At 41.1% G+C, this 27,141-nt stretch overlaps 2 protein-coding genes across 4 annotated transcripts; one reads left to right on the top strand and one right to left on the bottom strand.

Moving 5' to 3' along the window:
* Positions 1-751: 751 nt before the first annotated feature.
* LOC114595349 (P2Y purinoceptor 8-like) lies at positions 752-7,555 on the bottom strand. 2 transcript variants are annotated; one of them, XM_028725641.2, is made up of 2 exons: positions 7,292-7,555; positions 752-2,478 (listed from the first exon to the last, which is right to left on the bottom strand). In XM_028725641.2, the coding sequence occupies exon 2, from the start codon at positions 2,435-2,437 to the stop codon at positions 1,382-1,384; it is 1,056 nt and encodes a 351-aa protein (XP_028581474.1). In that variant the 5' UTR covers positions 2,438-2,478; positions 7,292-7,555; the 3' UTR covers positions 752-1,381. The 2 variants fall into 2 exon arrangements, with proteins under 2 accessions (XP_028581474.1, XP_077783673.1); XM_077927547.1 differs by lacking the exon at positions 7,292-7,555 and adding an exon at positions 4,793-4,971.
* Positions 7,556-13,964: 6,409 nt separating this feature from the next.
* On the top strand, positions 13,965-25,658 carry AKAP17A (A-kinase anchoring protein 17A). Of its 2 annotated transcripts, none has more exons than XM_028727774.2 (5): positions 13,965-14,159; positions 15,670-16,816; positions 18,928-19,076; positions 21,852-22,092; positions 23,776-25,658. In XM_028727774.2, the coding sequence occupies exons 2-5, from the start codon at positions 16,055-16,057 to the stop codon at positions 24,670-24,672; spliced, it is 2,049 nt and encodes a 682-aa protein (XP_028583607.2). In that variant the 5' UTR covers positions 13,965-14,159; positions 15,670-16,054; the 3' UTR covers positions 24,673-25,658. The 2 variants fall into 2 exon arrangements, with proteins under 2 accessions (XP_028583607.2, XP_028583609.2); XM_028727776.2 differs by having other exon boundaries at positions 14,156-14,255.
* The last annotated feature ends 1,483 nt before the right edge of the window (positions 25,659-27,141 follow it).

Raw genomic sequence — 27,141 nt, 5'->3', positions numbered from 1 at the left:
AGTGTGAATTAGGTACGTTCACCTTTAAATGAAAACTGAATTGAATTTCTGCCCCAGGATCTAGTCATGTCTTCTGGATTATAAGCCTGAGGACCACAATCTCAGAGCCTTTGTGGTTGAAGAATGGGGTAAAAATGCTATAAATACATAAAAAGGATCACAATGAAATATGAGGCTTGGTTGATATAACATACATGACTGTCCTCTACAGAAATGACTTTCATATACATTTGGAGGTATGTCTGGATGCTATTTATTATATCTATAACCTGTTTTTCCCTCCAGGGAACTCAGTGCAGCTTACATGTGGTTCCCAGGAAGTCTTGTATCTAGGCAATGCTGAAGGCCAGACTGCTATTCATCAGCCCCTGGTCCACACTGATGAAGACCATCTACATGACAGGACTACCAAGCAATGGGTAACAAAATTGGAGAGAGGTGAGAAAAAGCTTGAAGTTATCCAAGCACAATTAGTAACTGTTCACAAATTGAAGCCTGTGTGTTGGGCTCAAACTTTTTAGCAAACAAATAACATTTAAGTGAGTTCAGCACAGAACTCCTCCAAGAAATAGTTGCCTTTCTCTACAATATTGAGATTCCACCCTATCTCATTCCATAGCAATAATATGGTTCAGGAACAGTTTTGTCACTTGATTCTGCCGGTTGTGTAAATTGACCCTGATCTCTCATGGTTATCCCAGATTTGAATATTCCAAAGACAGCAAAGAAGAACATTAACTTAAGATTGGAATGCAGACACAATAAACATTCTTTTATTAAAACTATATGAATGTAGTATTTAAGAATGGCACTTGCAATATTGTTACCTGAGATGACAAGCACCATCTTATACAGGTGCTTATACAAAGATTTGTCCATACAAAGCTTTGTCAGACCAACATCAATAACAAAGAACAAATTACAAGATCATTCTAATTACTGAGAATCTGTACTCCAGGTAGTTGCATTCTTTTGTGACTTAGTGGCACAGGTAATTTGTGACATTCAAGGAAGGCAGTCTTAACAAATGTCTGTTTCCATTCAACCAAATATTTCTACTAATATTTGTTCCATAAATTCTGCACAGTCAAAAGTGGTTAAACACATGCTTTCCTCCTCATGCTACATTTGCAGGTGTCTCTTAATAAGACAGGTGTCTTTCAGCTGCACCAGTCTAACTGGACTTTGACATTAGTTGCCTTTACTCAAAAGAAATAGACTCATGTGTGATAATTGTAGTCCATTTGATCTTCCAGAAACGTTTGGCAAAATAGTTCTGTGTAACTTGGCAGTTGAGGTTCTGCAATGAATTAGCTCCTGATTTTTCTTGAGGTCAATACAGTGCACTGGCAAAGTTTATTACATTCCAGAGCAATACAGACTATCTATTCAATACTTTTTGCATTGGTGTTATTTGGATATCATGCTCTGAAAAGATTGGAGTATTTTCACTGACCCCAACAGTTACGCATCTGCAGAGCTTCTTCTGTATCTTTCGCCGAAACTCTTTGGAGCCAAAGTAATAAACCAATGGGTCAAGGCAGCAATTGATGGTGGCTACTGCAAATGAAATTTTATATTCAAAATAAAATGATTTTTTCTGAATAGTGAAGACGTAATGGATAATTGACATGATAATGTGAGGCAAGTAACAAACCGTGATCACCAGTAGCAACACTATTATCAAACAGACAGTCTGCTTCTTAGTTTCTCTGAGTTGGGTGGAATGGGAGTGGAGAAGTGTTATGATGATTGAGAAGTAGCAAAACCCCATGATGAGCAGTGGTAGGAAAAAGAAGAAAAATACCAGAGAGCCAAAGTAAGCGATGAAGCGTGCTGGCTTGTCATCAAACATCTCTTTAGGCAAAACATCAAAGCAGGTGATTATATCCAGGTTTTGTACACGAATTGTTAGGTTGGTCATCATGAGTGGGACGAGGGGCAGTAAGACAAACACCCAAATGAGGGCGCATGTCAGGACAGAGGTTCGCATGGATCTCATGGCTTTGTAGCGCAAAGGGTGGACGATTCCCAGGTAGCGCTCAATGCTGATGCACATCATGGTCAAAAGGGAACAGTGCACATTACCATAGGACAGAACGGTGACAATACGGCACAGAGCATCCTCAAAGGGCCAGTTGTTTCCCCGTATATGGTAAACTATTTGAAAGGGGAGGATCATGCTGTAGACAAAATCAGCAAGGGCCAGATTGATGCACAACACAATGGTGGGAGTCCAAGGCCTCGAATACCGACACAGGAACCACAAGCAGATGAGGTTGAGTGGGATACTGATGCAGGCAATAACTGAGAAGATGGTAGACAAAGTGACCTGGAGTGCATAGCTTCGAAGCATCTCAGATGTGTCATCTGACACAGGCCTTACAGGAGGGAACAAGGCTTTCGATGTTGGGATGAGTGGCATATCTTGAGGCATCCTTCTTCTGAAAAGAACTGAAAGCTGGTGGAGTCTTAGTTCTAGATTTAAAAAGGAAACGTATATGTAACATCCTTCATTGTAAGCAAGCAGTATGGTAATATATGTACTTTAACCTCTGTCTATTACACAAATGTGGTGTTTTGTTTTTAAAAAAATGGATACCTAAAAGCATGTAAAAAGTAAATACCACAAAAGCTCATAACCATTAGGGATAGTGGATTAGTGCAGTGGACCATTTTACTAATAAACACTGGGTATTTTCACACTTCATGGCATCACATCTGGTTTACCCCAACATGCAAATGACATAGGGAGAAATTGGATGCCTGATGCAGTTGCAGAAGATGGACAGGAGGTGGCACAAAAACATGCAGCTCCACAAGAGAGGAGAGGCAACATCTGTTGCTGCGGAACCGACAAATTCAGCAGCAAATGCCTAAAGTTAGATGGGGCAAAGCATTATATTACAGGGATCATACACAAGTCCGCACTACCTACCTTTCTCTAGATTTACATGGGTACTTTCTGCCATTATGCCGTGCTGTTGGGACCAGGTGGAATAGTTTGTGTTATTCAACCATGATAGCCAACTGGCCAGTTCTCTAATCCTAATTAACACAACAATCTCTCAGTAGGATTATCGTGACTCGCTCAGGAGAAGGTAAACCTGAAACATGGATGATGCTTCAGACTACGTATTGATATATATGAGCCAGGGGCTATGGAAAATGCGACACGAAGTTGAAGGCTTGCTTAGTGTCTGTGAAGATATAGGGACTGTCACCAAAGGAACACTTGATTATTATCATACATGAATCAGTTACGTGTATCCTCACCTACAGAAGTTAATAAGGTTCAGCAACATGAGGCTGCATCTAAGCTGAGCTGACAGAGGACCAGAATCGTGTTCTTTTGGTAGTGGGTGCAACTTTTCTCATTCACCCAGTGCTATGCCATGAAGAGCTACATTTGCCAAAAAAAACCCCACAACTCTTCTATACACAAGAGGTGCCCTTTCCTATATTGTGTAGGATTTTCCTTTCCATAAATAGTTCCAGCATTTATTTATTTTTTAAAGTGCACATAGACGCTCAGAAATTTTATTGCTAATTATCACCAGAAACCATTTTAAGAGCAGGGTGCTTCTAGATGGGTGTTCATAATGGGATTGGCACACCTCATGCTTGCAAGTTGTTGTTTTTCTCCATTGTTCACATGACACTGCATTCTTATGCATTCACAACTTGTATTCCCCCACCCTGTGCCTTTAATTCGGATTGTCGCTTTCCAGAGAAAACCTGTTACATTTTTAAGAAACCTGTTGCTAACAGGCCACGTGAAATCTCTCAGTGACTCATTTAGAATATTAATTAAACCCTGGTCTCAAATCATCCTAAGAAGTAGACGCATACTATTTCCTCTGTCCTGATGTGCATATTTCATAGGTTCACTGAGCTAGAAAGCTGTGTAGGGAAGACCATTTCTTTTTTGTTTCCTAAAGTTCAGCCTCACTGTCATTCTACACTGGAGATCCAGGTATGCTTCTAAAAACAAGAGAATCGTATTATTTTGGATTAATACGCAGGAATGTGTGCTGGCCATTTTAGGTAATACAGAGGTCAAGGAGTACAGAAGAGAGAGGGGGAAATGGGGGCAAACACTTTTTGCAGCTTGCTGTATTTTCACCATGTGTTTACTGATGAGAGTAGTTTGGGTGAGTAGCTGCAGACATGATGAAGTCAGGAAATAAACCCAATTTTCTTTGCTTTTGCTTTCCTGTTGTACATTTCACTTGCAGGAACTCACTTCTTGTGAAATACGTTTCCTTTCGTGACCGTCTTTCCTCACTGCTGTTTTGTAACCGAGAAAAGAAGAGGGAGCCCTGCTTCCAGAGACTCTAAAAGCTCCCCAAGAGGAGGTTGAAGAAATTCTTGGCCCACTCACGCACTTCCTGTTGTGAAGTGTTTCCTTATATGCTTTATGCTGAGAGTTGCTTCTTGTGTGAGTCTGCAAATGCTACAAGTGTTGAGTGTGCACAAAAATATATATCCCCATGACCCGTGTTCAAGTGACTAACAGCTAAGGCCATTGGTAGAGCCACCGCAACCTTTAAGAAGGGTGAAGCAGTCCATTTTAGAGGGCAGATCTCATATCTTCCAACATTTCTCCAATGAAAATAGGGACATCCTATTCCATAATAATACCGTGTTGGCCCAAATATAAGCTGTACCCATATATAAGCAGCACCTTTAAAATTCAAGGGCCTCCAGTGATGGAACCAAGTGGGCCTTCTTGGAGAACGCATTCCATAGCCCTGATTCCATGGCTGAAAAAGCTGCCTCTTGTGCTCACCTGGTGTGCATCAAATGGCAGTGGAACAGTTGATCTGAGTTACTTGTGTGGGTATCTGCAGGAGGATAGCTCAAGATAGTCCATGAGATATCCCAGTCCTAGAACACTTGGGGCTTGAAAAGCTCAAGACCATTTTCTTCTGAATTACACCTGGAAAGAAATTAGCAATCCATGAAGAATGGAACAATACCAGAGCTTTGCTTTAATCCCAGTAGCTCTCTGGGAGCTGATGGCACTGCCATGAGTAGCACATGCCCATCTCACATATTGTATTCATAAATACATGGTGGGAGTAGGATTGTACATGCCAGCCTTGTGTGCCAACATGCACCCTTGAGAAGTAATTCCACCTACATGTTCAGTGCCAGGGTGACACCATGGTGAGGACGCTGTAAAGTGAGATGTCGATATTTTAATAAAACAAATCAAAATAAGATACATGCATGCCAACGCTCATGAATGTATGGGAGGGATGTGTGTACCTCCCTCATGTCATTCAACCTTCCACGTGGAAGCATGTACATCAAGCATTGATAGGGTCAGGCCAAAACAAAATAGCACCCCCTTTACACCATTCCATATATAGAAGATGAGCGGGCTGGCCACTGAATCTCGTTTCAGCACTGGTGACAGGACAGCATCCACCTTTGCGCCTGAGGGCAGAAGGCTAGCTTAGGTAGTACAGGACAAGCCGCATGGTACACACACAGATTTATCCTCCAATAAAGGAGAATGGTTATGGGTCAGGAGGAACAGATACTACGTTGCCCTCCCCCCAGCATCTGCTGCCTGAGGTACTCGCATCACCTTGCCTATAGGTAGCGTAAGCCCTGACTATGGATATGGGGCAGCCCTACAGAAGTGACAGCCACACCACTAGTCACAATCTTCCAGATATCTTTCCCCTGTAAAACCACCAACCAACCAACCAGTGCCTTCCCAATCACAGTGTGCCACAAAAGGAGGCTCGGAGCAAACATGGTGGTGAGAGGCTTTTGCCTTCTTACAGACTAAGTTTAGTAAAGCCAGTTAGTGAGCCAACTGCAAGAGATAGTTGCCTGTTCTCCTCTTCTTCCCTCCCCAGGATTGCATGCCATTCTGACTGGAAAGATTATTCTTACGGACTCCTGGTATAAATTAAACAGTGTGAAATAAAACCAATCCACTGATATGCCTGGCAAGACATCTTCTTTGGTCAGGTAGACAGAGGAAGCCCATCCAATCCAATTCCAAGTTCCTGATGAACTGGGTGTGTGGAGAGAACAACTACCAAACCCCATGCTATATGTAAAGGTGAGTTGCATTGGAGGGCTCAGATGCCCACATAACAATTAGTAAGCTTGTGCACCTCAGGATTACTGCAAAGGCTCATGGGAGATCCTTTCCTGCCAATCAGAATTTTCCCCTATCTTTCTGTGGGACATGTAAACTAGAGGTAATGAATGTCCATTGACCTCATTTGTATTATTAACTGTTCTTCCCCAAACATGCCCCTGAATTTCAAATAAGCTCTTTAAAAAATACAGAATCTAACATACTTTTGGGATGCTTTTAAAACTGTGGGAGGGGCACAATAACCATTATCCAATGCATATAAATATTCAGAGATCTTGCTAGGTGGTGGGGTTTAGGGAAATTATTATGTTTCCTTAGACTGACAGAAATTATCTAAAGTCCTTAAACCTGCAGTACAGTGGTACCTCGGGTTACGAACTTAATTCGGTCCGGAGGTCCGTTCTTAACCTAAAACCATTCTTAACCTGCGGCGCGCTTTCGCTAATGGAGCCTCCCGCTGCTGCTGCACTGCCAGCACACAATTTCCATTCTCATCCTGGAGCAAAGTTCTCAACCTAAGGTACTACTTCTGGGGTAGGGGAGTTTGTAACCCAAAGTGTTTGCAACCTGAAGTGTTTGTAACCCGAGGTACCACTGTATAGTGTTGAGAAATTCTGTTCTCAAAAAGGCATATTTTATCAAAGAGAATTTGTCATGTTAATGAGTGAAATTATCACAGTTAATGCAAAATGCTTGCTAATGTATAGAAGAGCTATTTACTCTGGGAATGAAATTGACCCAAGTGGATGGTAAATTTGTGTCTGGTAAAAATTCACAAGCATCCAGATGCCTGCATACATATAAATAGATATATATTAGCCTGTTACTACTACTACTACACACAGAAACCCCTTACCCAGAAGCACATACACTAAATACGTTCGGAACATATAAGTACTCATCTTTTATATTCCTTCAATGTTCATTGTACATGCTCTCCTTCTAGTTAAATAACTTTGCAACTGAATTCCACCCAAAGCAGCTTCCTGAGTAACAGAGCTAGACTTTGCAATACACTTAATCATAAATACACTACATGTAAATAGTTTTTTTAAAAAAGAAATAGCAGTCAAAACTAATACTGTATAATAAATTAAGCCTGTTAGTAAAAATGATTGCTTCTTCCTTTACCTTTTTTAGAAAAGAAAAAAACAATTCGTTTACCTGTTTATTCATTCACATCTGCCACTGTGAAGGTTTGAGGTTCAAATTTTGTCTCAAGTGTCTGGACGCTGACTCCAGAGAGTATATTTCAACACCTACTTCCTTTTCATGTTCATGCTTTTGCGCACAAAAATAACACATATTGCATGGAGAACAGGATCTTCTATCCTCATGGTTCAAGTTTGTTTTTAAAAAGAACACACACAAAAAAGCAAACAAAACAAAAAAAGCGGAAATAACTACCCTTGTCATTTTTTGCTTTGTCCCTTAGTATTGCTATGAGTTTGTGGGGTGCCTGAAACCCCCTTCTAATTCTTGGATGCCGGATATTGGATTTAGCAAAGTGTTAAAATACAGGTCAAACCAGCTTCCTGTGTTCAGGAAATCACCTGGGAGATCAGCCATTGTCCAAAGTCAAAGGAAAAGCAATGGTCCATTACGAAAGCTATGGAGAGGGTCTCTGTGCCTGATGGAAAAATGGGAGGAGCTCCTCCTCCAGCTCTGAGTTAGTTAGCAGGACAAAGACCAGGGTTGAAAGGAGAGTAGTTCCTTAGGATTGCAGTTGGCTGGAATGTGAGCACTGAGAGAATAAGTGACCATCTGTAAAAATGCAGCAGACGGTCAGAGAGCCATGGCAAATTTCTTTGTGAATGTAAAGCTGCTTTGGCAATGGGAGAAACTTGTGGGGTGTTAATGCTGTGAGCCCCTCTATCGCAAGTTCAGATTGTATGCGTGTGTAAATAAACTATATATCAGAAAGACATCACAGTCTTCGCAAGACTGCATAGACTCCAGGTGTTCCTCTTAATATCTGTAGCTGGTGTGTTAAGTTTTTCCATTGCTAGTACAGACCACATTTCGTTAGTTGGTGGAGCATGAGACTTTTAATCTCAAAGTCATAGGTTCAAGTCCCAGGCTGGGTGAAAGATTCCTGCACTGCAGGGGGTTGGACTAGATGACCCCTATTCTCCCTTTCAACTCTACAAATCTGTGATTCTGTGATGTACTGGTGTTTCAGCTACCAGCTTCCTTTAAATGTTGGGATATTTATTGCATTAGATTTCTTACCCTCACTGTAACATCCCAGGGCAGGTTACAGTGCTATTTTTTCTAGAAAAAGAGGTGCCAGAACTCACTATGAACATCTCCCTTGTTCTCTTTTAATAGCAATGGCACCCACCTGAGAGGTACTGGAACTGAGTTTGAGTTTCAGCTGAAAAAGAGCCCTGGTTAAAGCAGTTTAAAAACACAAGGAAAGGGGTTTAATGAGGGTAACATTAGACGGATGTTTGCCTCCTACATTTGGGAACTGGGCTGCTCACAAGCCAACTAAATCAACCCTGTACACCACTGGACTACAAGCTACCAAGGGCCTAAACAGCCTCCTGGTGTTGCCTGTTGAGAACTGAAAAAAAGAGAGGAGTTGCCAGCCATCGAGCAGGCCATAATATTAAGTCTGCTAGGCTGTGTTTGGTTTGGAAGTTGCAAATCATTCAGATCTGCAATTTATACCTTCATTCAATACAGTGTGACAAAATGCTCAGAAATGAGCTCTGAAGAAAGTTGTAAGGATACTGCATTTCTTCAAGCATTACCCCAAAAGCAGAACTTGAGCAATGTTACAAATTGTTGTCTATATTTCCATTGTGGTCTGAAGGCACTCTGAATAATAACGCACTCAGTGACCGGGGCATTCCCAACTGGTTGTGGCCTCATTCCCCACCCCTTCACTTCCCAACAGCTAAAATGAGAGGCACTAGTGTGCAAGGCAAAAATGAAACATATAGGATTAAGTGAAAGGCCATTGCATCTATAAAGGTGGCAGAAAAGCACCCAGGATATTGCAGGGATGCAACATCACACACGGAAAAGTGGTGACTGCAGTGGCCCAGACTTCGCATGCATTAGGTGTGAAGAGGTAGGAAAGAGGAGTGGTAATACAGCACAGTCATGTATTCTTTATTTCATAAATTTTATACACTGCTTTTTTTTTAAAAAAAAAAACACCTCTCTCTCTCTCTGTGTATATATTCTTCTTTTACAAAATTGTACACACATAAATCATAAAACGTGACATGGCTGACAAAAAAAATGGGTCATGGGGGAGGGTAAATACTAAACATATTGTTTTACATTACATAATTATGAAGTTATTACACTAAACCAGTTGAATGAATTCTTCAATAAATCAACTCAGAAAATAGAACTGTAGAAGTGAGCTAATGAGCGGTGCCTGCTTATCTATGCCATATTGCAATATGCTGTAGGAATTTCTCATCCATGTATTGTTTCATTTGTATATTTAATAAAACCATACCACACAGTGTAAAAAACAGTATAGTTTTTCTCTCTCCCCTTGCCACTGTGATAGGAATTTATGGTAATATATGGTAATATTCATAACCGCACATACATAGGTCAGCACAGGAAGACCAACCTGGAACCATTTTGATTCCTAAACTGACCAAATGTTTTCTCTGCAAGGTCAAACTGGAAAAGTCTCCCCATTGTCTCTTTCCTCACAAATCCTGTCTTAAGGACACATTTCAGATATGAATAGGGTGTGAGCCTGTGACCTGGCCCAGGAAATAAGTATTTTACCACTGCAAAAGAATGGCCAGGCTCCCAGGGAAATCCAATCAAGTAACTTGCCAGACAGGAGATAAACTGTGACAGGAGAAAAACAACATTTAAATTTCTGTGATGGTAGGTGGGATGTATCTGAGGGGTGGTCTTAGGTTACACCCTTTCAGTGATGTATGCATAATGTTTCTGGGGGTGGTCTTGATCTAGAGAATGGGAATTTCAAAAGTCTTTATAAGCCCTTGCACAGCATTTTGGGGGGTCCTCTTCCTCTCCTGCGTGTGAGGGGAGTACCCTGTTGCAACAGATCAATAAAGATCAAGCTTACTAGCTGCTTTGCTTCTCAATATTCTCTGGTTGGCCTCTGTTATTTTCTCCTACCAATAGGGAACCTATGTAAGGACTCTATATGGGCTCTTGGATACCCCATAAGGGAAAAGGGGATATTTTTATTTACAACACCACCTTCATTTTTTATTTTTTATTGCAATACATTTTCCATTATGGCTTTTTGCCAGACTATTTTACACCAGTGATCAATATTCATTAATTGCAAGGTTTTCTAAGTGCTGGCTATTACTGTTCTAACTGCTATTACTAAATGCGCCAGCTGCCCTACCTTTCCCCCACATCAACTTCCTAAAGCTTTCTCTTCCCACTCCATGCAATTACTCAGCTCACTTTTCACCTTTCCAACCCCTTAATCTGAGACTGCTTCTCTTTTTTTGTTCTCCAGCCCCATTTTGCTTCTGTTTTTACTCTGGTGCCCATGCTTCCTCCTCCTTTTGTACAACCCAGTATCTTCCTCCTCCCACACATTGCAACTTCTCTGCACCTTTTCCACCTTACACCCAGTTCTTAAGCTACCCTCCTCTCCTATTCTGCAGACCTTTTCATGACTCTACTTCTGAGTAGACAAGTATAGCGCTACACAGCAAAACAGGTTGCTGCCCTGAGTAGATTACAATCTAAAATGTAACACAGAGGAAGGAGATTCAATTCAAGAATTTTGCCTTCTATTCTATAGACGGTACTGAGAGATATGCTACTATTGACTATATGACATTTAGCTGTCACAGGTAATAATCATTGATAGACCTATTTTTCTTTTTTGAATGTTTCCTTTGCCAACTGTAAATTGAGTCTAAGACTATGAAACAGCTTCAAGAAGTTAAGATTCCCTCAAAGCTCAATCTCATGGAAACAGCTTCCTCTAGTGGAGTTCTAATGTAATAAATTAGTTTTACTGAATGGTGTATTTAACAACATGCAATATAATCAGCCATATGCTTGTTCAATGGGGCTTACTAAAATGTAAGTCCTATTATGACAAATGGAACTTACTCCCAGGTAACCAAAAAGCTATGTTAAAGAGTGAAGCAAGTGGCAAGCCATTCTCAACTATCTCAACTATATTTTTAAATAGGGTGGGGGATGAAGTCAGAGCTTGTGGACAGAGCAATTTTTGTACAATTTGGTTTAAAAAAAGCACACACAATCAGAGACAGATTCGAAAAACGTGGTCTGGCAAGAATTTTATTTGCAAAGGAATAATTGTAAGATGTCAATGTGGGGAACTAGAATAGTCTATTCTTCTTGGGAAATGAGTCTGAACTGATTTAAGCTTTTTGTTATCTACATGCTTGATGACCTGCATATGGGAAAGAAATAGATACCATGGGCAGGCCACAGTCTGCTAAACCATTTGGTCTAGGAAAGGAAGGCTAGACTCTGGCCTCTAGTCACACTGATCATAAGGATCTAAGGAAGAGACTTCAGTAGTGCTTTCACTTTCCAAGCCAAATGGAGCACAACTTCCCTCAACGAGGCATTTATTATATTTAATATACATCATCCATTCCTACATCATCCAAACTAATACTGGTTTGTTTGTTTTCAAAATAATATTTTAATTAAATTTTCAACAGAAATAACAACAACAACAACAAAAACCCACCACAACCAAAGAAAATTATACACAAAAACAGTATCAAATCCAAAGGGAATCTCTTGACTTCCCTCCCCCCCCCCCCCCGGTTCCTTAAATTTTCTTTTCAACTGCATATCATTTCTACTTGAAATTATTTTTTCTACCTCAACTTTCCTGTACTATTTCTTAAAATCCTGCCAATGTATTAACCTGTTTACAATACTTTTGTAAATACATAATAAAACATTTCCCATTCTTTTTTAAATCTCTTGCCATCTTGATTTCTGAGCTTTCCAGTTAATTTCGCAATTTCAGTGAAACTAATACTGTTCAATAGAAACAGCTTGCAAGTTTACTTATGAGCTGTCATATAATGAAAAGCATCATGCTGGTCTTAATGGTCCAAACACAGCAGCTATTAAAGCACATGAAAGCACACACATGGAATAAGACCAGGGGTCAAATCCCCACTCGACATGAAGCTCACTGGGTGATGTTAAGCCAGTCACCATCTGTCAGCCTAGCCCAGAGTTTTCCAAACCGTGTGTTGCGGCACGTTTGTGTGTTGGCTGCAGTGTGTAGGTGTGTTGCGCAAATGCTCCCTGCATTCCTCCAGGGGCTGGAAAGGAGTTAGTATAACCTCCGGTTTGCTAGTAAAACTGAACTATTGTGTCACGAAATGATACAGGTCTAAAAAGGTGTGTCACCAACATGAAAAGTTTGGAAAGCTCTGGACTAGCCTACCTCACAGAGCTGTTGTAGAAGATAATGTATGCCACCCTAATCTCCTTGGAAGAAAGTGAGATATAATTAGAAATAAAATTAAGTAAGTACACCCTTATTCAGTGTGATGTACGTTGACACTGCTGTATGTCACGGTCAACATGGGTCAGATTTTATGTTGAGTTGGCTGCTGAATTTATCACAACTCAGCTCTCTCACACACAAAATTGTCTAGTTTTCTTTTAAAAACCCACTATATGGTTAATAGAAATTTTTAAAACAATAACAAAGTAGTCTCAACGTCTTTTCCTCCGCTTGACGTGATACGTTGAAAATTCGCACTAAACCACTAGATGGCAGCCCACCTTTAACGGTGTAACTCCAGGAAGACAATGATTTTTCTACGGTTGCGAAGCCCAATTCTTTTAAACTCTATGATCTTCGTTCCATAGATTTATATACAGTATTTGAAGAATCTTTGTAACGTATCTTTGTCTCAACAGGAGGAATACCTGGTCTAACTTTGGAAAAGTCATTCTTGCAGCTTTCCTTGGAAGTGACAAATTCCCACAGATTAGAATACGAGATTTGAATCTAGGGAGTCGTGTTGTTGTTGTTTTTTAACTTACATTTATTTATGTATCGCAGCTGTGCTTAGACACCAGCGCGATCCCACTCACTCAGAATCAAAAAGTCGCAGGCTACTAGCAGCAAAAAGAGGCACGCGTACTCCTTTTAACTGCGGCCTTGCTTTGTATGAATGGCTTAAAATAATAGTCCCAACAGTGCAAATTCTAAAGCAAACGCGATCCATTGCCACGATACTTCTAATTTAGAGAACGGTATGTTTGAGAATTAAAGAAAAGCAAGATCATAGCCCGCTGCTAATACTGTATTGAGCGTCAGGCTGGCTGAGGGACATACAAAGTTGAAGTGGAGCGGCAATAAAACTGCTAGCACATTTGCAAAGCCAAGCAGGGTCCGGGCTGCTTTCAAATTGGATGCTGAGATTCTTGCATTGCAGGGGTTGGACAAGATGACCCTCGGACCCCTTCCAATTCTATGACTCTGTAAGATGAGACCTGAGACTGCTGATAATTTTTTTTATTAATAATCCCAAGACAAAACGCTCATCACACTGCAGCTGAAGCTCTAGCTACCCACAATTATTCCTCCTCCTCTGCCGCATGCATGCATGCATGCAGGAGGAGCCGCGCGTCCCGCCGACCCGCGAGCAACTCAGAAAACATTCCCCTCGGCGTCTTGAAACCTGAAGTGCGCATCACGCGTGTCCCTCTACATTCCGCGCTCTCCGTCTCTCTGTGTGCACCAAGCCCTTATAAGGGCATTCCCTTCCCTCTATAGCGGGCTTCCTACGGGCCCGCCCTCGTTTATCTCGGAGGAAGCGGAAGTGCTTTTGTTTTGGTGGCGCTGGGCACTGTGGGAAGGCCGGTGCGGGGCGCGCGTGCGCGGGAGGCCGGACGAGAGAGGGAGAGGGAGAGAGAGGCGACCGCGGGTTACCCTGGAGAGGAGGAGGAGGAGGAGGAGGAAGAAGACGGGCGTCGGCGGCGCGGGGCTGTTTCTTCCTCCTCAGTTTGGCGGAGGCCAGATGTGCCAAGGACCGGGCGCGCGGTAGGTGCCTCCTCTCGCCCACCGATCCGCCTGTAGCCAGTCGCCCACAGTGCGCGTGTGCTGTTGTGCGTGTGTCAGGACCGACACGTTTCCTGGGTGCGTGTCTGTGCGGGAGACGCCAGCCTGCCTTCGGGCCCGTTGTGGCACTTAGCCCACCTGCGAAAAAAGCGAATGTCCTCTGCTCAAGTTCTCTATTCTGTGCTCATCGCCCCCCTTTTTTTCTCCAACAGCTCCTTTTTCTAAGCCTGCAGCCCCAGCACGACGTCGTCTTTCTTTCTTTCTTTCTTTCTTTCTTTCTTTCTTTCTTTCTTTCTTTCTTTCTTTCTTTCACCAGGCTCCTGGTGGCTCCTTTCACCTGCGCCCTCCTTTCCAGGGGCTCAGGGCACTAGGCTTCCCTGCCCTTCCTCTGGAGTCAGAATCGGAAGAATCTTTATTTGCATCAGCCACTAGCCGTAGCAAATAAAATAGAATGTACTGAAGATAGAGGTAAAAACTTAACCATAGAAAATACCTTTTGGGGGTTTGCATCAATAAGCCTTCCTCTGGTTTCATTCTCACAGCAGCACTGAGGCAGGCTAGGACCGTTTTCTAGTCCAGGGCCAGGTGGGGGTGGATGTGAACCCAGGTCTCTCTCACTGGTCTTAATACACCACACACTACCTGTGTTGCATATTGTGTGGTCAGCCTTTTTGTTTCGGACCTGGAACCCTTCTTGAGCACCAGCCTGAAAAGTGGGGCCTACCCGATTCATTGCCCCATTTCTTCTTCCTTGTGTTTTAGGGAGTGTGCACTGAATACTGGGAGCAAACTGGAGGTGGCTGTCACCTTCATGCTCCCAGGAGACAATTTGGCTGGCTTCTGTCGGAAACAAAATGCTGGGTTGGATAGGCTTTTGGGGCTGAGCCAGCAGGACTCTCCTTACATTCTCCTGCTTTCCCCATTGACCAGCATGCAATCATATTATGTAGTTTCATAATTTAATTTTATGGTGTTAAATTAATTGTTACAGTAATTGAAAGTAGAATATATTCATTCACCTTTTACAAATAGTAAAATAGTATTAACTTGGATGACAATTTAGTAAATTCTCTTTTTATCTTAACTGTTGTAGTTAATTTCTGAGCTAGGGTTGCTGAAACTTTTTATGTTTCATGCAGGTAATGCTAATGAAAATATTATCAACTTAGGCTGTAATCCTAACCCCATTTACCTGAGAGTAAACCCCATTTAATTCAGTAGGATTTACCTCTGAATAGACAGGGTTAGGATTGCAGTACTTGTCAGTTGGATGTATTCTCACTGTGTAACAATAGTTTGTAAATTTTGCTGTGCATAGGAAATATATAATGTACATACTATACTTAATACCTTTCCAGAAATCATTTTATAGTAATTTTGGCTTTGAGGTGTTTGCTGATCTTCAGTGCTTCATTATCTAAAAAGCATCCTGTGTTTGGTTTAATAGGATGGAAAGTAAGATGCTTAATTCATTTGTTTCAATTTCACACAGATTTCTGGTTTCTGTATCCACTCGAATTCATCTCAGTTGTGATGCATCAAACAACCTGCAATGAATTTGAAGCAAAAGACTACAGCTATTTCTCTGCGTCTTCAGTTTCTCCTTCTTAAACACTCCTTCTTAGTACCCATCACACAGCTTTGCAGTTTCTCTGCTTGCAGTGTGATTAGGAAAGAGCATAATATTTTGTTGTGGACTCTCTATATATATTGTTTTGATAAATTTTAACAGAGGACTTGTTCTTAAGCCTTTGAATGCTGCTTTCAAGAAACTGTTAAAATGATCATTTATTCAAAGAAAGGAACCACTTTCTGCCAGTGTCTAAATCACAGATAAGCCTACTATCCCTTGTTTGCTTATTGTCTTTTTTGTAGCTATGGCAGCTGCTACAATAGTTCATGACACATCAGAAGCAGTGGAGCTTTGTGCTCCTTATGGGCTATACCTTAAGCCCATTACAAAAATGACTATCAGTGTGGCACTTCCTCAGTTAAAGCAGCCTGGGAAGTCTATTTCAAACTGGGAAGTGATGGAAAGGCTGAAAGGAATGGTGCAAACACATCAGTTCTCAACCTTGCGGATATCTAAAAGCACCATGGATTTCATACGCTTTGAAGGAGAGGTAGAAAATAAGAGTCTGGTTAAATCCTTCCTTGCATGCCTGGATGGCAAAACTATAAAACTTAGTGGCTTTTCAGACATTTTAAAAGTCCGCGCTGCAGAATACAAAATTGACTTTCCTACTCGACATGACTGGGACTCCTTTTTTCGTGATGCAAAAGATATGAATGAAACTCTGCCAGGGGAAAGGCCAGACACTATTCATCTGGAGGGCTTGCCTTGTAAATGGTTTGCGCTGAAAGACTCTGGCTCAGAAAAACCAAGTGAAGAAGTTCTTATTAAAGTGTTTAGTAAATTTGGGGAAATACGGAATGTGGACATACCCATGTTGGACCCATATAGGGAAGAAATGACTGGCAGAAACTTTCATACGTTCAGTTTTGGAGGCCATTTGAATTTTGAAGCTTATGTTCAGTATGAGGAATATGCAGGTTTCATCAAGGCTATGAACGCTTTACGAGGGATGAAGCTGATGTACAAAGGTGAAGATGGCAAAGCAGTGGCTTGTAACTTAAAGGTGAGATACTGTTGAGCTGTTCCTAGTAGAAAATTCTTCAAAGAAACATTGCATGTTCTTCTCCTTTATATTTTGATGAGCTGGTGCTTAAGTTACCAGTTTTAGGTGCATGCACCCCATAAGTGAACCTTTAGAGGCATTTATTTTAAACATTTGTATGCCACCTTTCCACAAATGGTACCCAAAGCGTTGCCCAACTAAATGGCGTGGGGAGTGTAACTTTGAATATGACAGAAGAAGCAACTCGCAAAGAAAATGTCACAAATTATAGTAACTGTTAAGTATGCATTGGGGAATGTGCTGTCACTAGTTCTTAACAAGATATAGGCATACAGTTTATGAATTGTAATGATGTAGCAGACGTCTGAAAGACTAAATATATAGAGCAGCTGCCAGTGCAGCTTCTCTTTGTGCAGCAGAAATCCACTTGCACAAAAGTGCTTCTGGTTTTCTTATTTCTCCTTCAGCAGCATCCCTGCCCCCCTCAAAAAAATTAAATAAATAAATCTGCTCCAGTAGTGGGAGGATAGGAAGGGAAGCCCTGTTTCCTGTGTGGATGCCCGCTTACCCTACATTTGATCTCACCCATAGACTCTTTTAAGTCAGATGATCTCAAAAAATACATTAAAAGAATATCCAGTCTTTTTCTAAACCTGAGTACTTCGTGGCATCCTGAATTGCCTTTTGCGTTGCTTCCTGTGCTTCATTCTGTGCTTACTTTATTGAAGTATGTTCCTAGGCCCTATCGAAGCATGCTGTTTCACACACTAGAGAGAGTGGGAACATGTTGCCTAGCTGCTTTTCCATTATATTCCAGTGTTCACCTTCTAGCGCTCACCTGTGCCTACCCTTGTTCCCCGTCTCAACGTAGGGATGGAAATATCTATAGCAGGGAGCTTGCTGCATTCATAGAGGTTCCCTATGGGATTGAAACTCTGCATGATTCTCAATTGCACATGCATCTCATGAGTAAAGCAAGCTCCCCACTGGACATATTCACCACCCAGGGAAGTAGAAGGGCATGGAGCCTGGTATGGGGACATTATGGGGGCTGGACCAACTGCTGTGTCTCCAGGGAATTGAACACCCAAATAGGGCTCTGCTACATGTGGGAACAGAGAGTAGGAGTGACATAAGGAAATATGCTAAAGTTGTCTTGTGAGAGACTGATGGTTGGGCATTTCATACACTAAACCATGCAATTCCCAATTTACAATGAAAGTTATTTTGCCAGTTCATGTAATCATGAATTTTTTTCCCTTCATGTAATCATAACACTGAAAAGAAGAGCAATTGTTCTGGCATTATTCATGTTTATCTTTCCAGCTGATTTTTTTTTTTAATAGTATATAATTCCCTGTTTAATATGTTCTGTTAAAGAATAGAGTGAACTCTATGTGAAATTAGAGTTTGCATTTAGAAATAACAGTATTTATCTAGTCAGCAGATACTCAGTTTAACTAGAAAGGCATGTGGGTAAATTAGTGGTTTTAACAGTATGAGTGGGCATCTAGGAAAATAGTTGGATCAGCCTCTCAGTTACTGGGAATTCGCTGTTATCTGCATTGCAATATGGTTTCAGGCATGCAACCTTTGTGTTCCTTTTGAATGCAGTGAATTGAATGCAGTCCTATGTGAGCAGAGATTTGCCGTTCATTTTGATAATAATGCATTCAACATTGGAATCTTTCAGTGTTCTCATTTTATGGATGGATTAATTGGATTGTATTTACATACCACCTAGTCAATAATGTCCTCTTTTCCTTGTTCTTCCTAAGGACAAGTAAGCACTAGGAAGCCTGTCATTTACTGTTCAAAAATCTTGTAAGGCTTTTTTGATAATTACTTAAGGGGGCACACTGCGGCAAAATATGAGAACCACTGTCGTTCAGGACTATTAAAGGTTAAGAATGAATATCATTAACTGTGATGATATTCATTAAGTTAGTGACTACTAATGTGGACAGACCTGGTGTGGCTTAGTTTTCAAGCTTCTGTAACCGGTAAGCACAAGTGTTCCATTCTAAATTGCACAATGAAATCAAATGGAACACTTAAAAATCTGTCAGTGTACTTTAATGTGAATACTTTTTGTTCTGTGCCTGTAAAAGGTTTCATTTGATTCAACAAAACACCTGAGTGATGCTTCAATTAAGAAACGTCAGCTTGAAAGGCAGAAGCTCCAAGAGCTTGAAAAACAGAGAGAAGAACAAAAACGTAAAGAAAAAGAAGCAGAGGAAAGACAAAAAGAGGAGGAAAGGTACGCTTCCTTCCTAAGAAATAACAAACTCTGTTAATGTTTTTGTACTTGTAAAATGCAACATAGTTATTTCTGTTCTTATATTTTGGGCTGTTTACTACTCAGATGTTTTGAATATTGTAATCCATTTGTATTTTGCTTTATGTAAATGTTTACATTAAGAAGCCATAAATTGGGGTGTTTGATACAACCTTTTGGAAAATGCTACTATTCATCTAGAAAGCACAACAATAGACTGTTCACTGTTGCTTCTGACAGTAAAATCAATCTAAGAAAATAACAGTTTCTGAACAAGGCCTTTTCCACTTTCAGCTAATTAAGCTTAACGCACTTGATCCTGTTAATATGTGTCTTTAGTTAAGCTCCTGTAGGTCTAATATGGAGAAGCCAATGTGGTGATCTCAAGATGATGTTGGGCTACAACTCCCTTCGGCTCCAGCCAGCATGGCTAGTAGTTTGGGATGACAAGGGTTTATAGCTCCACAAAATCTGGAGAGACCATGTTGGCTACACCTGGTCTAGTACAATCTGTTTAAAGCTTCTGATAGAACACCAAGCTGCAGTCTTTGATGAAATTACTTCAGAGCAGTTCCACTGACACTGCACTCTTGTGAATGGTTACTCTATACATTTCTCTTGAGCATCTTATTTATCAAAGTGTTACTGAGCATGTTACGAATAAGGCTGGTATATTTTGTTGGGTTGTGGGTGGAGATAATTAATATGCCACCAAACATGTTTAATTCCATGATTCTGGACCATGGGGTGATACCATTTAGAGATACTCAGAGGGCGCCCATTGAAATAAAGTCCACTGATTTCAGTGGTTCTGTTTTGAATATGGATAGCATCAAATGGCTTTCAGTAGCTCTTTGATACTCTTGGCAGTGTTCTATTGCAATAATAATAATAATAATAATAATAATAATAATAATAATAATAATAAAAAATAAATAAATGATAATAAATCTTTATTGTCACTACACCACCTGTGTGCAGTGAAATTAAATGAGCGTTCCCCCCCCCCCATACACTCAATCTGGTTCGCACTCTGTGTGCTTGTCGGAAGTCAATTGCACCACTATTTTTTTCCATGCAGCAGCCCAACAGCCCACGGATAAAAACTGTTCTTTAACCTGTTGGTACGGCTGACTATACTTCTGTGTCTCCTGCCCGAAGGTAGGAGATTAAAGAGGTGCTGGCCGGGGTGTGAGTCATCCCTAAGAATTTTCCTCACTCTCCTGAGGCAGCAGTTTCCTGCGATGTCATCTAGCAAACTCAGGGGACAGCCCAGGATGTCATGTGCTGTATTCGCCACTCTCTGTAGGGACTTCCTGTCCGTGGCTGTCAAACCAACGCCATGGCTGTCAAACCAACATACCACACTGTAATACAGTATGAAAGGACACTTTCTATTGTGGACTGGTAGAAGGAGATTATCAGTTTTTGTTTGACATTTTTCTTTCGCAAGACCCTGAGGAAATAGAGTCTCTGTTGGGCCTTCCTAACCACCTGGGTTGTATTGATTTTCCAAGTGAGGTCTTCACTAAGGTAGACTCCCAGGAATTTAAAGGAAGAGACTATCTCCACACAGCACCCCCCCCCAATATACAATGGGGCTAGTTCCCCTCTCGTCCTCCAAAAGTCCAACACCATCTCCTTTGTCTTACTGATATTTAGGTGCAAGTTGTTCTCTAGGCACCGTGTTGAGACTTTTTGAACCTCCTTATACGCTGATTCATCTCCACCTGTAATTAGACCCATTATGGTGGTATCATCTGCAAACTTAATAATTACAGTAGATGGATCGGATGAGATACAGTCATATATACAACGAGTACAGGTAGGGACTCAGCACGCATCCCTGTGGGGTGCCAGTGCTGAGCTTCAGAGAGGTAGATGTAACAGGCCCAATCCTCTATTTGTGTGCAATCCCTCAAAAAGTCTTTAATCCAATCAGATGGTAGAAGAAAGTTCCAGGTCCCTCAGTTTTTTAATAAGAATGTCCGGAAGGATGGTATTAAAAGCCGAGCTATAATCAATAAACAGCATTCTGACATAATTCTACAGTCTCTCCAGATGACTCGCCACAAGGGGAAAAGCTGTGGCTATGGCATCATCTGTTGACCTATTTCTCCAATAAGCGAACTGGTGTTCATCAAAATCCGGTGGAAAACATGTCCTAAGATGTTGAAGAACCAATCTCTCAAAGCATTTCATCGCTACAGATGTTAATAGCACAGCTCTTGCAGACTGATGGCTTTAGCTGCATAAATTACACCCAAACTTATTGATGCAGAGCTAGCTTTATGCCAGATAGAAGGCATGGCATCTATCCACAGCATATCAGAATGTGAGCAGTTCTTCTCACACCTTGCATTACCACCTTCCTGGTGAAAACAGGTGTTTTAATGGCCAATTCTGTTAATGTGTATTAGACTTAACAAATTCATGGTGATTCATGGTGTTCTTGATACCACGTTCTTATCCATCAAATGATTAAAATAGTATCAGTTCTGTTTTACCTTCTTGTTGTGGCTTGGGAAAATATTTAGAAATGCTGCTTTGTGCTCAATATGGCTTTGTTTCTTACTTCTGTTTTGTAAGACTTCAATCCTTAACTTGGAGCAGTCCTTTGAAATTGGTGAGGTTTAACCTCCAAATGGATTTGAAGCTGTTAGTAATAGTTTTGTTTTTTTGTTTGTTTGTTTGAAGAATTTTTTTAAATCCTTTAAAATTGAACCTATTGCGACTAACTGCAATCTTTATCCTTAGGAAACAGAAAGAACTTGAGGAATTGGAGAGAGAGAGAAAGAGAGAAGAGAAATTGCGCAAAAGAGAGCAGAAACAAAAGGATCGTGAAATTCGTAGAAACAAAAAGCGGCTTGAAAAAATACAAGCTGAAGAGCAAAAAAAACTGCAAGAGAAAATAAAGCTTGAGGAGAGAAAGCTTCTCTTAGCTCAGAGAAACCTTCAGTCTATTCAATTAATTGCTGAACTGCTGAGCAGAGCAAAGGTAACTGGTTTTTTATTTTTAGGGTTTGGACATGTGTGCATGGGAAAGCAGTATAAAAAAACCCAAGCACCTTATAAGTGAGGATTTGATAAATTACACACACACACACGGATTTCTTCTCTCTATTTTATAATGATGCCTCTTCAGTTACTCCATTTTAAATAATGCTCATAGCACCTTGCTGTTAGCATTGTGTTTTGGCTAGGCCCAACCCTGTCTTCACTCTTCTTTCCTGTTTGAAGGACAAATAGGCTACTGTGTTTTCCAACATCATAAAGCTGAACCAGTGTGTGATGCAATCTGTGCAAACGGGACAAAAACCTGTACAGTGGTACCTCTGGTTACGTACTTAATTTGTTCCGGAGGTCTGTTCTTAACCTGAAACTGTTCTTAACCTGAAGCACCACTTTAGCTAATGGGGCCTCCTGCTGCCGTTGCGCCGCCACTGCATGATTTCTGTTCTCATCCTGAAGCAAAGCACTTAACCCGAGGTACTATTTCTGGGTTAGCGGAGTCTGTACCCTGAAGCATATGTAACCTGAAGCGTATGTAACCACTGTATCCAGGAAGCATGCATAGGACCTGGGAGTTGGGCATCAAGGGTCTCCCTTTAACCTGAGTTTCTCCAGTAAGGGATCATTGACCAGCATTGGGATAGTCATGAAGCTTGCCGCATCAAAGGCCTTTCTGAGTTCATAAGAATGCAGTTGTTGCATTTGAGGAGTGAAGGTTGTTATGTGTTTGTATCAAGGACCTTTTCATGTGTAGCATGTGCTCATTTGCAAGGTTTAGGACACTGATTTTGCTGCTGTGGCACAAATAACAATTTGTCAGCTTCATGAGATCACTCTGCTTACAAATTTATTTAGGACCTGAATAGTAATTTACAGAGACTTAAAATCCTAGGAAAATCTAGCAATCCATTCAAGGAGAATAAAAAAAACACTAAAATAAAGTTCCGACTTTCCTTAATCTCAAGCCTTTCTTAAATCTTAAAGTCTTCATGGCACCAAGCTGACAACAGTGCAAAATTGCATTAGCAACTGCTGGATTGCATTAGCAATTTAAGAATGAGAAGCAGGAAATCTGCTACGGTTCTGTCCTTTAGTGTGTTGAGATGGGCAATTCTTTTTGGCCCTGAGAGTTGCATTTGGTGGGTGGAGAGCACACACACTCACATGCAAGCACACAAACCTTTTTTTCAGCGAACCCAACGGGTACACACACCCATTGTCCATGAATTCTTAGCTCCTCCCAGCGCCAGTCAGCTGAGCAGCAGGAGAGAGGAGGCACATGATAGGCAGAGGTCCTATCACATGCCTCCCCTTTCTCCAGTTCATTGGCTTGGGCAACATGCTCCCCCAGCTCAGACAGCTGTTTGGCAGGTTGAGGAAAGCATTATTGCAATAGGCGGTAAAGCGAATGGTGGAGGGAGCCCTTTCTACCTATGTAAATTGTGTTCCCTGCATATATCTGTTTGTTGGGCTGATGGGGCGTATTGAGTTGGGCTGTAAGGAAGGTCTCTTTGGGATGCAGCTTGCCTACTTGTGGTCTGCATAGTTCCCTTTTTGGGGAATAGTTTCCCTTCTAACAGTTCTCTGAAGTTGTTCAAGGTTGACCCTGCCATGGAATGAGTGTATTTGATACAGAACTAAGGGAAATCTCTTCTCTCTATATTCTTAGGCAATAAAGCTTATGGAACAGGAGCACAACGAGGAAAAAATCCGCCTTCAGCACTTGGAAGAAAGGAGGAGGCTGCAAGAAGCTGAACTCCGACGGGTAGAGGAAGAAAAAGAGAGAGCTCTTGGACTGCAGAGAAAAGAAAGAGAGTTGAGGGAGAAACTGTTGAGCAATCTCATGAATAAGAAGGTAGAAGAAACCCATCTGAAGAAGAGTGAAGCTAATGCACTGCAGCCTATGCCTTTGAAAGTGCTGGTGGGTGTTCCCCATTGTGTTGCATCTACTTCCATGCTGTCCCCTTTAGCCAAACCGATGCAGCTCTGTCCTAGCAGCATAAAGGTTAATGAAAGTGTGAGCAGTCAGCCAAAGTACTTAAATGGAAGTTTGCATGAGGATGTTCTCATCAAGGACCCTAAGATTAATGTCAGTAGCAGGGACACCGTTTCCGATGAAAGTAGTTCAGGTGTCCTTTCATGCATTCCTACAAATCAGCAACACAAGACCACCCCAGACCGTGAGCAGAACACCTGCAAGAAAGACTTGCTGTCTGAGCAAGGCAAATGCAATAGGGAGCCGAGCAAGGGGAAGACTCGCTTGTGCAGAGACATGGGCAACCATCATAGCAAGGATAAGACTGAAAAAAGCAGGCACAGAAGAGACTTAAGTAGCGATGATGAAAAATGTAGGAAAGAAAGGCGCCTCCATAAGAAATACTCTGCGAAAGGGAGCAGTCCTGGCCTGAGGAGCTTAAGTCGGGAATATGAACGGCACAGGCGGTCCTTAAGCAGAGACAGGAAGGAAGATAAAAGAGGGCGCAGTCATGGCCACAAGAGCACAAGCAAGAAACAAAAGCACCGGAAGAGATCTCTGAGCAACCAAAGAAGCACTTGGAGTAGGTAATGAAGGACTTGGCCTTTTGTAAGGGCTATCTCAGAAAGGACTGTAGTGGAGCTCTCCTTATTCGGTCCAGGGAGGAAAAGAAAACTGATTGGGACTTCTTTTTTTTACTTGAATTTAGTTTATGGAGTCCAATACATATAGCTGCGCTTTTCAGAAATATTTTGGGGGCTTCTTTTATCTGTCAGCAATGTGTTGGCTTTCTACAGTTCTATAAATTCTGATAATTCTTGCTCACGCTTTTTCTGTGATAACCTGCCTAATTAGGCATTCAGCATTTCACTTCATTTTCAAAATTCTTGGGTCCTTTTTTATTTCTAATGATTGCAGCCACAGCAATCTTTTGTTTAGAGACTGGCATGTGTATGTTTCTGAAAGGAAATGTAAACTTGACACGTTGACCTACTTGATTCACAGGGAATAAGTAATTCCATCCAGGATTTTTTGCTATCTTAATTGGTGCTAGATGCAACCATATTTTTTATACACTGCTGTGATGCCTTCTTTGCTATTATGACAATTGCAAACTTGATAGATTGTTACAGGGCCCGAATAGACATTGTGTTTGCTACTTTAAACATTTTGTTCCATTTTGAAGGAAATATGCCAGGGTTTTGGAGCCTTTGGAAAGCAGATACACAGGCTGCTGTAGTTTTAGTATTCACATTTGACCTTTTCTTTGTTCAAACCATTGGTTGAAATATTCTTCTACATGCAATTTCACAGGTGTCTATTTTGAAAGAGGGGCCTTCCTGCTAAATTATTTTTATGTGCTACGTTCAGGTTCAGAGTTGTACTTTCTCTTAAGTAACTTTTTAAATAATATCTTTGCTTCTGAAAATGAAGCTCGGGAATTTCCCCAAAATATTAACGTTGCAGTGCAAAACCAGCTTTTTACCATCTAATGGTAAAACCACAGAAGCCATTGCCAGTGAACCCAAATTACTGTTTCGTATTTCGGTACATTAAAAGATATATACACCATTAAATATGAATTGGTTTGTCTTTTGTTTTAATAACTGATTATGCAGAGTCCTTAACATAAAGTGGTTCTATTTTAAAGCTACTTCGCTTTTACAAGATAATTTCATTTTTATCTGCTATTTTGCTCTTCCCAGAAGCAGGAACGTTCCCGCTGTTCTTTCACATTGATGAAGATTTTTGTTTTATTTCCTGCACAAAAACTTTTTTCCCTGAGGTCACATTTGACCTTTGGCATAATACTAGAAATCTCCTTTTTGTTTCTGTATTTCCAACGATGACTTGATCTTATTGTATATAATATTTAATACTTTCCGTGGCATTTCAGTTTAATGTAGCTGTATCTACATTGAAGCATGATCTGACCTAAACTGTGGGGTCAAAGGATTTCAGATATTATTTGCTCACGTTTTCTTTTTTTGCATCCAGAATTTCACAAATTTGAAAGCTTGGGCGACAGGACCTCAAATGCCCTGTTTCTGTGTGAAGCTGTTCATCCTACACATAGCACTTTGCCATAGTTTCCTTTTTGCAACCATGTTAGCTGTTGTACAGCAAGATCCCCTGACCCTTGTGAGTGGTTGTTTAGGGGCACATGGGCTGCAGTGGTAAGAGCAGGCTAGGGAAGTCCTGCTATCTGCCCAGAAGCCACCTCATAGTCTTCTGGAGTCTGTGGTCAAGTTTGCACTTGAACAGGAAGTACTCCAGAGTTCCATGTGTGCCCCCTTGATGGTGGATAATAGGGGCCTCAGTCAAATTTTCTAGCCATGCTTGTGTTTGAGAACATCTGTGCACCTGCATATCCAAAATGAGATCAAGCACTGTTGACAGTGTTCTACACACTTTCTGGTTTCTGTTCTATGAACTTAAAAGCAACATCTCAAATTACAGGGTTTTTTAAAGAAATGATTGAGAGTAGCCGCCACATAACTGCTGTGGCTTTCTTTTGACCTAAATAGCCTTGAATGAATTCACCCTCACTTAGCCTTTTTTCCCCTTTGCCATCTCTGATGGCTTTAAAAGAGATACTCCTGTTAACACAAATTTAGCTGTGAACTTCTAGCCCTCAGGCTAATTGGGGCAGGTTCTAAAAAGGTATCGTCATGAACATAGTTACTTACGCACATTGCATTTTTTTTTCCAGAAAACAATTTGTGACACTGGTGGTTTTTCCAGCAGTTCTAATGTTGAGTGTTACCTAATTCAGGCGACAATTTTCTCTTAGAACGAAATGAGCATGTTTACAAGCTAAAACCCACTCCATCCACTTCACACAGTAATGTGCACAATGTTGCATAACCAGATGCAGATTAGAGCCATGTCTGGCATACAGATGTAGATTGATGAAATGGAGCTAGAAAACAAAGCCGTTTTAAGAAAATCAGAGTGAATTAGAACATCCAAAACAGTAAAAGGTAAAGGTAAAGGTACCCCTGCCCGTACGGGCCAGTCTTGACAGACTTTAGGGTTGTGCACCCATCTCACTTAAGA

This window comes from Podarcis muralis, chromosome 4 (genome assembly GCF_964188315.1).
Source record: "Podarcis muralis chromosome 4, rPodMur119.hap1.1, whole genome shotgun sequence".
Taxonomy (NCBI): Eukaryota; Metazoa; Chordata; class Lepidosauria; order Squamata; family Lacertidae; genus Podarcis; species Podarcis muralis.
This window is presented reverse-complemented; position numbering and strand designations above follow the sequence as displayed.